Source organism: Lathyrus oleraceus, chromosome 6 (genome assembly GCF_024323335.1).
Source record: "Lathyrus oleraceus cultivar Zhongwan6 chromosome 6, CAAS_Psat_ZW6_1.0, whole genome shotgun sequence".
NCBI lineage: Eukaryota > Viridiplantae > Streptophyta > Magnoliopsida > Fabales > Fabaceae > Lathyrus > Lathyrus oleraceus.
The window spans coordinates 387538377-387550271 of NC_066584.1; the positions used below are offsets into that span (position 1 = coordinate 387538377).

At 29.2% G+C, this 11895-nt stretch overlaps 1 protein-coding gene across 2 annotated transcripts; it reads right to left on the reverse strand.

Annotated features, from left to right (window-relative positions):
* Window positions 1–4971: 4971 nt before the first annotated feature.
* LOC127096639 (uncharacterized) lies at window positions 4972–10043 on the reverse strand. 2 transcript variants are annotated; one of them, XM_051035187.1, is made up of 5 exons: window positions 9014–10042; window positions 6960–8378; window positions 6678–6783; window positions 6305–6546; window positions 4972–5253 (listed from the first exon to the last, which is right to left on the reverse strand). In XM_051035187.1, exons 1-4 carry the CDS (start codon window positions 9536–9538, stop codon window positions 6308–6310), a joined length of 2289 nt encoding a protein of 762 aa, XP_050891144.1. In that variant the 5' UTR covers window positions 9539–10042; the 3' UTR covers window positions 4972–5253; window positions 6305–6307. The 2 variants fall into 2 exon arrangements, with proteins under 2 accessions (XP_050891144.1, XP_050891145.1); XM_051035188.1 differs by lacking the exon at window positions 4972–5253 and having other exon boundaries at window positions 6322–6546; window positions 6644–6783; window positions 9014–10043.
* Between the last annotated feature and the right edge of the window lie 1852 nt (window positions 10044–11895).

Sequence of the window (11895 nt, forward strand, 5' to 3'; positions counted from 1 at the left end):
ATATTGAAGCACGAAATTAACCGGATCTCGTGATACCACTTGATAGACGATAGGCTTTGATCTAGAGGGGGTGAATAGATGACTAGTTGAAAACTTTGAACAAAAAAAAATGTTTTGAAAATTTGTGGCGAGCGGAAGTAACTTGGATCGAATCGTCTAACATAACCGATATCAAAAAGCTTGGATATGCGTAATTGACTTAAAGGTGATGATAATGACAAAAAATTAATCAACAAACAATCAACCATAATAAATTGAATGCAATGCTAAGAGTGTCGACTATTTCTAATGATAAAAACATACAAAAATACTATAGAGGAAAATTATCGAACATCTTGTGTGCAATCGATTTAATTTAGAATTATGTATAGTTTTATTGATCTTCAATCCAATCACAATCTAAAGGATTGTGATCTACTCAATAAAACATCTTTCAAAAGGTTTATCAAAAATATATTCAAACGTATTGATCGCACAATCGATAAATTCAACAATTTGCAAGTGAAAAATAAAAGAGAGAGAGAGGGAAAGAATACCTAAGGATTTTTTAGGCAGATTCTCAATCAACCTCGCTATGGGTACGTCTGCCCTTAATTCGAACTCGAATTGAGATAATGAAATTAACCTTACTTTGCAAAAGTAGTATACAAAATAAATGTAGAAATCCAATCCTACAAACCCTAAGTTTGATGTTGATTTTGACAATTTCTCTTCCCTTGACCAAAGCTTGATCAAGTAACCCAACAATGCCAATTTGATTCACCGTCTCACGCTACTTCTTTACAAAAAAAACATTTGTTCTTCAAAGCTTTCACTCGATCGAATCCAAATTGTGAATTTTGTAATCCAAGATTTACCAATATGATCCACCGTCCCACACTACTCTTTTGCAAGAACCTTTCGTTCTTCAAAGTTTTCACTCGATCGGATCCAAATTGTGTAACCTTGTCCAAAACCTTCAAATACCTAATTGATCTTGAAGGAAAACATCAACTCGATTTTCTTATTTGAAACTCTCAAAGATCTCAACCCAATTTACAATTCAATCAAGCTAAGTTGGACGTTATCAACCGATTCTAGATGGCACCCAAACAAAGAATGATTATGTGTAGTTTGTTTGTGTGTATGCATAGAATAAGGTTAAAGATGATAAGAACACTTTGAAATCATGGTTTCATGTAGGTTTACTCTAGAACATTGCTAGAAATGATGCATGTATGAAGTATATATATATATATATATATAATATATATAATATATATATATATATATATATAGAGAGAGAGAGAGAGAGAGAGAGGAGAGAGAGAGAGAGAGAGAGAGATTAATTACTATACACTATCAGTGTAAAAAGTTTTACACCGTCGATTCATCACCATCATCCGTTTGTATTACTTTATAGATTTTTAAAATAAAAGTCAAACTTCTTTTAATATCCGACGTCTATAATTAACTGACGGTGTGAAATTCTTTTACACTGTCAGTGTATTTCAATTAAACTCATATATATATAATATATATATATATATATGTATATATATATATATATATATATATATATATATATATATATATATTATATATATATATATATAATATATATATATAATAATATATATATTTTCAAGTTTTTTAATATATGTGTCGACCTCTGCAAGTCATGTGTCGGCACATACGATGCATGTGTCGACCTATAGAGGCGACACATCAAACAGAGGCTCTAGGCTTTAAAATGGAGTATATGAGTCGACTTGGAAATTGGATGTGTTGACCTGTAGAGAAAAGTTTCTTCTATGTGTCGACCTATAGTTCGTATGTGCCGATACATAGCTGTTTTTCACACAAAAATTAGTTTTTGATGCATGAAACCTTTTCTTTGATGCATGAACATTTTCTAAATCTTTTCCAACATGTTGTTATGCTTCTTAATTCTATAATTCACATTTAGACTTAGAGGATATCGTCCAATATACATAAACGCTAAAGTATCCTAGTTTTGACATCATACAAAATACAACTAACGTAATTTTGCACTCACATTATGCGGTTGGTTAAATGAATGATCTGTCAAGAATGTGCGACTGAGGATATGTAGAGAATCGAGTTGGGAAATAAGGGAGAAATTGAGATGAGGGTGTGGTGTTTGGATTTAATGTAGGGTGTGGTTGGTTGAGTGGGTGGTCTGACCATTGGTTGAAAGGTGAGGTCCGACGCATATGTGTTTTTTTTGAGATGGTCGAAAAATGGAATATGGAGGTGGAGCACAAGTGAGAGGAAATGGGAGATGAACCCAGAAATCCTCTTTTAGTTTCTAAAGAAAGTTAACTCCTTTTGTTATATATATCTTTTTCCAATTTTTCTTTTTCCAAGCAGATGAAAATTAAAATCCTTTTGAAGGATTCCGCTGCGTATTCCAATGGTCAATGTCTGCTCTCTTTTTCAACACAAATATATATATATATAAATATATATATATATAATATATATATATATATATTATATATATATATATATATATATATATATATAATATATATATATTATATATATATTATAATTATATATTATATATATATATATATATATATATATATATATATATATATTATTATTAGGGTTACTTCTTTTATTCAAATGTCAAAAGTATTTTTCCTTAGATTATTTTGAGATTAAAAGGGGTTTAACAAAATAAATATAATAAAAACACAACTTTTTAACTAAGCCAAATAAAATGAAATCGAGTGTTTCATCGATTTTATTTATTTTTGCTCAAAATTTTGATAAAGAAACAAAAAAAAAAAAAAATGAATAGAAGTTGGACACGGAAAATAAAAACAAATGCACTAAAATGACCTACACGAAATAAACTTCTGGAAAATAGATCGGAAAAGATCAAATTTTGCAATAAAAAATGTTGGTTGAAAATGCTCAGGTTGATCGAAATACGAACGCAAACGAGACAGAAAAATAAAACGAGCATGCTAGGTTGAGCTATGCAAACCGCACATCAATATAACTAACAACTGTCATCCCTATCTTGAAATTTTTTGCCCGTTAAATTTACGCACTTTTGAGAAACGATTCAATCGATTTGTCTGTAAAATTGAAATTTTATTTTGGTCGACATTTTAAGCATTATGCGGAAATAAATACATGTTACGAAATATAGATGATGCAAATGTCTTGTGAATGTATTGATTTATTGATTGATGAGCAAATTTGGGGTGTGACAACATCTTAATATGGATTAAGGCTAGTGATGTGGGTGACTCACACTTGTGGGAGAAATTATTGAATTCAAGTGTGAGTGGTTAAGTCTCACATCGATTAGAAATAGAGAAAATATTGGATATATATGAGAGCATATTCATACTCCATTGTCTTAAGATTTTGGATAAATGTGTGGTGTTAATGTCTGTTGGATCCTGAATGTTTAGCCCATTGACGCGCTCCTCGAACTTCCTAATAAATGATATCAGAGTCACAATGAAGAGCGAAAGTGACATCCAAATATGGATTAAGGTTAGTGATGTGGGTGACTCACATTTGTGAGAGGAAATTGTTGAATTCAAGTATTAGTGGTTAAGTACTACATGGATTCAAAATGGAGAAAATGTGATATATAGTGCAAGATCTCTTAAATTCAGACATTTAATCCATTGATATTATTAAATATAATTTGAATCAACCCGAATAACCGGAGTTGTAAAGGGGCATGCCGGAACAATGAAATTATAATTCGTTTATATTTCAAATATTTAAACTGAACTCGTGAGGGACTGACTCGAACTAGGCGGAGTAGTTCTTTTTGTCAATTCTAAAAATATTATCTTGAAAGAAACTGAAAAATAATATTATTATAAAATTAAGAGTTAATTTTTATAAAATTAATTCTTTTTTTTCAAAACACGAGTCTCGATCCTACCAACTATTGGATCTAAAAAGTGTATAAAAATTAAATAATTATTATTAAAGCTAAAATTATATTTTAATTTAAAATAAATAAATAAAAGAATTTTGAATAATATGTGAAAATCTAGAACAAGAATTCTCCCTGTCAAAGAACTCGGCAATCATGCCGTATGCAGCAAAGACTATTAGATTAAATTATAATAATACAAAATAAGTCGATATGAATCTCTTCTAACAAAATAAATTGATATGAATCATACTATATGCAGTAATATTAAATCTTTTAAAAAAATTATCGTCTATTATGATCCTTCTCGATTTAAAGATTAGTCTCGGCAATTACACGAAGAGGATATACGGTTTATATCAAAAATAAACTAAATAACTCAAAAATTAAAGTGTGCTTCAAAGCTCCAATTTCTTTATTCAAAAATTTTCTCATTCAAAATTTGTTTTACAAAAAGTTTTTTAATTTTCAAAATTTTCTTTCCATTATTTATAAAAAAAATCATTACTTCTGATATTAGAAAACCAAAAATATCAAAGATAAAAATCATCTCATTTTAACTCTATTTAGAGATAATTGAGAATAGATTTGACAAAAACATTTCATTTTATACTAGTAAATGCAAACTTTAAGTGATAAACTTTGTAGAAATCTATATTAAGGAGATTGACAGAATTTGCAGAAATTAAACTCAAGATCTATGTCAGATGAGGATTTGAAGTTCACTTCTCAGTTTTAGAGTGTCACATGAGACCTCTGACACCAAATTAATATTGAGTTATATCTATAATCATTAGATAAATAGACAGATAGAGTGGAACATTCGAACCTTACGACAATCAAAGAAGTTAAGACGATTTGCCATTTATTATAAAATTTACTTACGACAACCGTTATCATGCAAGCATTGGATTGCCAGAGTATAAGGCACTATTTGAGTATAATTGTCAAGATGGTGATAATATTATTGTAGGACCAAAAACGGTGAAGCAGGCGACAGACAGCACAAAACAGAAAAAAGAGTTTTCACAATTCAATAGAAACAAAAGAAATAATACCAATCAATTCATACATTCACAATATTTTTAAAATCCACCAAAATAATATACAATATTTTTAAACTTATTCCATAAACATGTTTGATGGTACTTCAAAATAAATATTTTAAATCATATAAAATCTCATAATTAAGAGCACTAACAAGTCTTGTAAAATGAAAAATAGCACTTACAAACTCATGTATCATTATTACAAATACCGTTCACATCCAAGTTTACCGTTCACATCCAAGTTGAGTCATCATATTCTGCCCCATTTCTGAATTTGAGATGCTCCTGCATGGATCAACCAAAAAGACAACGTTAACAAAAAAAAGAGAAGCTGAAACCAAATATCATTCAACAATTTATACTAAATGATGGTTGATAACTAAACAAATCAAAAAATATTTTTTTTATTTATTCTTGAAATTCAACAAAATATTTTAGTGAAAAGTTATTTTGTTAATTTTTAAACCTTTATTTATTCAAAATATATTAACATTGAAAAAAAATTATTTTATTTCATTTTCAAACGGTTTGTTAACTTTTTATAAATGAGTTTGAAAATGATAAATAAATTTAATTAATACAACATTTTTATAATTTATATGATAATAACTCTAATATATAAATAAACTATTATATATATATATATATATATATATATATATATATATATATATATATATATATATATATATAATATATATATATAATTACTCCACGCTCATGTTTTTCATAATTTTTCAAAAAGGAATATCCAAAATAATATTTTATTTCGTTTTTTCCTTTTAGAAATTATGAAAACAAAACCACAATAGTTTTTTTTTAATATAGTCATTAATAAATATAATAAAATTTAAATGGAAAAAATCTAAGCGTACTTAAAAACCATTTATATTCCAATAAAACATCACATTAACTAAATCCAACTATAGCTTAAGATGATAAAGCTTACTTTTCAATACCAGAATCTATGTTACGTGAAGATTTTTTTAAAGATTGAAACGTGAAAATCTATATTACTTGAAGATTTTTTAAAAGGTTTTGTTTTAACAGTAAATTCAAAGAGAATCGGGAAATCACATCTAAATTCTAATGGAAAAAGAATATAGCTTAAAATTAAATCTTTTATTCTGTTTCCCCCTTTCCTCCAAGTTAATCAAATAATCCAACCAAAAAATATGTACAAATAGAAGTAAAAAATATATATAATTACAATTAAGAATAAATAAACAAATGACTAAGAATTGGGTGTAAGGCTTTCTGCAATGAGAATTGGGTTAGATGCTTAATTATTATTATTATTATTATAACTATAATTAGCATAAGGAATGTTTTCTACCCGTCAGTTCAAAAAAAGGTGTGCCACTTCATCTACAGATACTCCCGCCTGAGTTGCTTCAGCTATTCTCATTAACATTGTGGCTTTGTACACTGCTAGGTCTGCATTATGTGCAAGAGATTGAGCTTTTGCGCGTTTCTGTATTGCAACTTCCATCGCTTTACTTGCAGCCTCTTTGGCAGCTTCGATCTTAGCATAGGCTTCTTTATATTCATCCATAACATCTTGATCATTTGTAATGGCTGTAAATGTATAGATCAACCTGAGTTTTTAAAGCATGCATCTATAGACCGAAGCATATATCATGTTTAGGCAGAATTAGAGGAATTTCCATTGTACCTTCCTATTAACATCATGAAATCATTGAACTTACATTGCAAAACACGCTGAAGTTGGCTGTTACTAGAGTGTCTCTTAAACGATCTCTTCTTTCTCTGCTGCGGCTTGGGAACAAATGGAGATATCTTTGATTGATAACTCTGACACAATAAATTAAAACAAGCATGTCAGTCATATGATAAGGTTGAACTGCAGTTTACAAATATAGCACATTAAACTTAGATTAAGACAAAATATGATGTTAAAACATTGATATTGCATGGGATGAGTTGAAATTATCTATATAACATTTGCAGTAGAATAATGGGAAAGTTACCGTGAAAATCCTATGCAGCCCTGAATGTTTTTGTTTCCGTTTTCTAATCCAATAATTATGTACAGCTTCTATAACCTTCTTGCTAACAGGTTTCTGACACCAATAAATCATAGATTTTTCATCATAACAATCATCCAAATTATAATGATAAGTCTTCTCCAAAGCATCCACAATTGACTCAAAATTATCCTCTGAAACATGTTCTTGAAACTCAATATTGAACTTGTTCAGCCATTCTTCATCTTCTGAATCCATGTCATAATTTCCAGTTTTCTTTGTTATTGCTCGTTCAAACTCATCGCCGTTTGCGGATATATAATAATCCGGCCTGTTGAAGAGAGCAGTATAACGCTCTGCATAATCAGGAACTTCACATACTCCTGGCACTGGAATAAATTTTACAGGAGGAATTGGAATTTCACGTGCCCAACAGTCCTTATAAAGATTCTTAAAGGCAAGCCAGTCTTGATGATTAGCAAACTCTAACTTCCACCCGTTGATCAGTGAGACCATTTTAACATGTGTGTACCGATTGGTAGAGCATGGTCTCATTACCTTTTCAGCCTTGAGAGTGCAGCGAGTCAATCCATCTTTCTTTACAGCGAGGTGCCATTCTCTTGAGTCAGACATTTCTTCAGAAATGACAACGGCTCTTTCTACCCTGTAACATCTGTCGGTTTCGACAATCAGTATATTTGTACAACAATAAGATGGAACAATTGCTTCTTTTGAATTCTCCCTGGCAGAATTTGCCTCTGAAAGGCTTACACTGGTGCAACTGACGGTCGGACATTTAAGTTTCTTATCGGAGGCAACATCAACACTACTTTTTTCCTGTCCACCCTTTGAATCAGAAGGTAATGCGTTGTTACTTCTGTTCTTCATAGAAAGATTTTGAGCTTCCTTTATCCTAAGTGAAGTTCTCCTCGTTTGAACGACGTTAGAGCTCACGTTTTCACTTTGTACATTTTGAGCGGCTAACTTGGAACACTTGACAGATTCATGTGAAGATAGACCGTCATCGACATCGTCACTGATAACGATAACTTCAGGGGTGATATTGATAGTTTTACTCTTAGAAGCTTCTTTCTTGTAGGAATTGCACAGACTCCGCAGTTCCATCAGGATAGCTGGAAGATCAATTTCCTCGTCGTCAGTTGAAAGATCAATTTCCTCGTCGACAGCTGGAAGATCAATTTCCTTCTCGACAGCTGGAATATCAATTTCCTCCTCAACATCTCTTCGAACATATACTGGATTGTATACGAGAAAATATGACCTGAACATATATCCTAAGAGCAATGCAGAATGCAGAGATTTGAAACAGACAGGAATAGCAGAAAAATCAACGCAGAACAATGGCAAGTACTGTGTGACCCCAAAAAATTGGCAAATCCCAACACTTGGAGTAACAGAACCCTGAAAGAAGATTAAACTCATCTGTTAAGCAAGATCACACGGTAAATAGGAACAGTAAAAACAGTAAAAATCAATCCGCAGATAGATACTGGAATTTATTTTTATTTTTACTTTTACCTTTGGTAATAAATAAAATCTAGCAATCTCAATGAATTAGAAAACTAGAATTTTAAATTAAAATCAAAATCATATAGGTAATAAATAAAATCTAGCAATCTAAATGAATTAGAAATCTAGAATCCCTGCATCCAACCCATTTACGGTACCAAAATATAACAAAAAAAACCCACTTATTTCTTTACCATAAATAATAAATTCCAGTAAATAAATCAAAAAATGTAGGGATAGGTATGAAAAAAATATTTTAAGAAAAAGAAAAATATTAATTAATTTTTTTTATACCAAACATAAAATTAACAAAATTGTCCACTACTAAATAAATCACATTAATGTATTCAATATATATTAAAAAAATCCTCAAATAAAATGCTTCAGAAACTAAAGAAAATATTCATCTATCATATTTGACAAACAAAATAAAAAATCAGAGACAAAATTTAGCATAATTTCCAGGATTAACATGAACATTATGATAAAAAAAATGATTAATATAAAAATGCTATGATATGATTTACCTGTGAGAATTGTATCCCTCTTGATGCATAAACAGAAGAAATGGGTTCTGATAGAACAAAAGCATAGAGATCCATGAATGTGAGTCCGAACTTCATAAAGCTTCTCAACACTGCGAACAAGAAAATCGAAAACACAGAAGAAGGCTTCACAACAGCCACAATCACAGACGGATCAATCATCATCCTTACTTCGCGACGAAACCGAATCCCGGAAATGTTACAATCTTCACCCTCAACAATTCTTTTTCTCTTTCTGTTATACACTGTTCCAAAAAACCTATCATCCTTTAGGTTTCTCTGTTTCACCATCTCCATAAGAGCAACATTGTCGTCGCTGTCGCTATCGTCATCATTCACTTTCATCTTCTCCGGTTTCGTTGCCAAATCATCTCCAATTTTCTTACTCCCGGTTCCTTCCTCACAATCCGGCCACAGCCGCCGTCCAGACCTTAACACGCTGGAGCTGTCTCCGCCTTTCACCACCCCGAACAGTCTCGTTGTTCGCCTCATCTCAGAGGATGGCATTTCACACAATTCAATCTCCACACAAATTTGAATTTACAGTTACACAGAGTTGATTCAACTCGATAACGAATTGAATTTAACAAAACTCAGGATCGGAATCGAAAATCACAGAAAATGAAGACAAAAATTAACGAAAAAATTGAATAAACAAATACAACAACAACAGTTACTCAACCTAAACCTCGAACTCTATGTAAGACCAAAAACGAGATTAAATCGGAATAATCAAATAATTATTCAGAAAATGAATACAAGATAGAATCGGTGAGAAGGGGATACAATTGAAGAAATGAATCAGTGCAAGATCTAAGAAGAGATAAAAACGGACTGAGGTTTAGAGAGGGATGAAGCGGGAAAGAGCGCGACTTACAGGGGAGAGAGAGAGAGAGAGGAGAGAGAGAGAGTGGGGTTAGGGTTTATAAAGGTTAAATAAACAAGAACACAGACAAAGATATGGAGTAGCTATAAAATGATAAGAACCGTTGGATGAAGAAATGGACGGTGGATAAGAGAGAAAGAAGAGTTTCTAGAGTGTGTCAGGTATAAGAAGCAGAGCACATGAGCAGATATGTTAAGACACGTAAGACTGAAGTGGGTTGCGCAAAGACGAGATTATCCTTAAACAATGTGTTATGTTAATCTAGGAAACGGTTACGGGGTCGGGATTTTGAGGGTAATATTGTCAATAAATTAATGTTTTGAATCTTACGAATAAAACAAGTTAGATATGCCATGGATTATTTGACATTTTACTACATGCTTTTGTTCTTACAATTTACCTCCTTCAATGTTGTCGCTTAATAAGTTACACACGTTTTTTCGTTCAATATGTTTTTTTGTTTAAAATATACTCACTCCGATATCGAATCTAAACCAAAAAATAATAATAATACATTCTTTAAGAAAATTTTCTAAGTGTACTCAAGTCACTAAAAAACACACACCCTCTAATTTTACTTTTATTTTTCTATACGAATTATACGAATTCAACGAATTCATACTATCATTAAATTAAAATAAAATTTTATATTTGAGACTATTGATTTTTTTTATATTTGAGGCTGAAGTATTTTTATAATTTTGTTTAAAATTAAATTTTAATAATTGTTTTGTATTTTAAAAACTGATTTTTTTGACTTTTTGTTTTGGTATATGAATTTCTGGCTTTTTTTTTAATATTTTCTTAGTTTTTTACCTTTTATTTTTTATAAAGTAATATATTATTTTGATGGTGTAATAATGATGTACACAACTTTTGACCAAAAATAAATTTATATTAATAATTTAATTGAATTTATGTCTTTTTACCAATAATAGAATTAAATAATTAAAATTTTGGTTTTTTAGAAAACAATATAACAATTTTGTCCTTTTACCAAAAATATAATTCAATAATTAAAATTTTGTTTTTTTAGAAGACGATATAACAATTTTGTCTTTTTACCCAAAATATAATTAAATAATTAAAATTTTGGTTTTTTAGAATATAATATAACAATTCTGTCTTTTCACCAAAAATATAATTAAATCATTAAAATTTTGGTTTTATAGAATAAAATATAACAATTTTGTCTTTTACCAAAAACATAATTATACGATTAAAACTTTGGTTTTTTAGAATAAAATATAATAATTTAAATCAATAAAAATAATAAATTAATTGAAAGTTAATTAAAATATTCATATAAATTTATTGTTATCAAAATTAAAACATTGACTCATTAATGATGACACCTCAAAAGAAATTGAAAATCAAAATAAAAAGATTAAGATATTTTTAAGTTAAAGTTTTCTCTTCACATTCATGTCTATCTTATTTTAAAAATTAGAATAATGTTAACCTGTGTCTTAGAATACATTTTAAAAACTACTCGTTTCGTCTTATAAAAAATATTTTATTTGAACGATGTATGATTCTTAAGAAAATGATTAGATGTATTGATTTTAATAAAAAAAAACTAATACTATCATTTATTATAATATCTTTATTAAATGTAATTAATAAATTAGTTGAATAAAGGAAAAGTTAATGAATATATGTATAATAGTGGAAAAATAATAATAAATAATGTATTATAATGTAAATGAATAATTATTTTGAGAAAAAATGCAAGAGACGGATGATGTAAATGTATAAATATTTTCTTGAAACGTGTGTATTATCTTTATCAAAATTTTATAATTAATTATTTTATTACTTTTTTCAATAAATTTTTTTTTATTAATATATTTTTTAACATTATCCTAAAAATTAAAACTCTTATGGTGTGTTTGATTCATGACAAGTAATGTATGATTTTTTTTATGACAATAATTTGATGAATTATAAATAGGATAAACAAAATAAGTAAAATTTA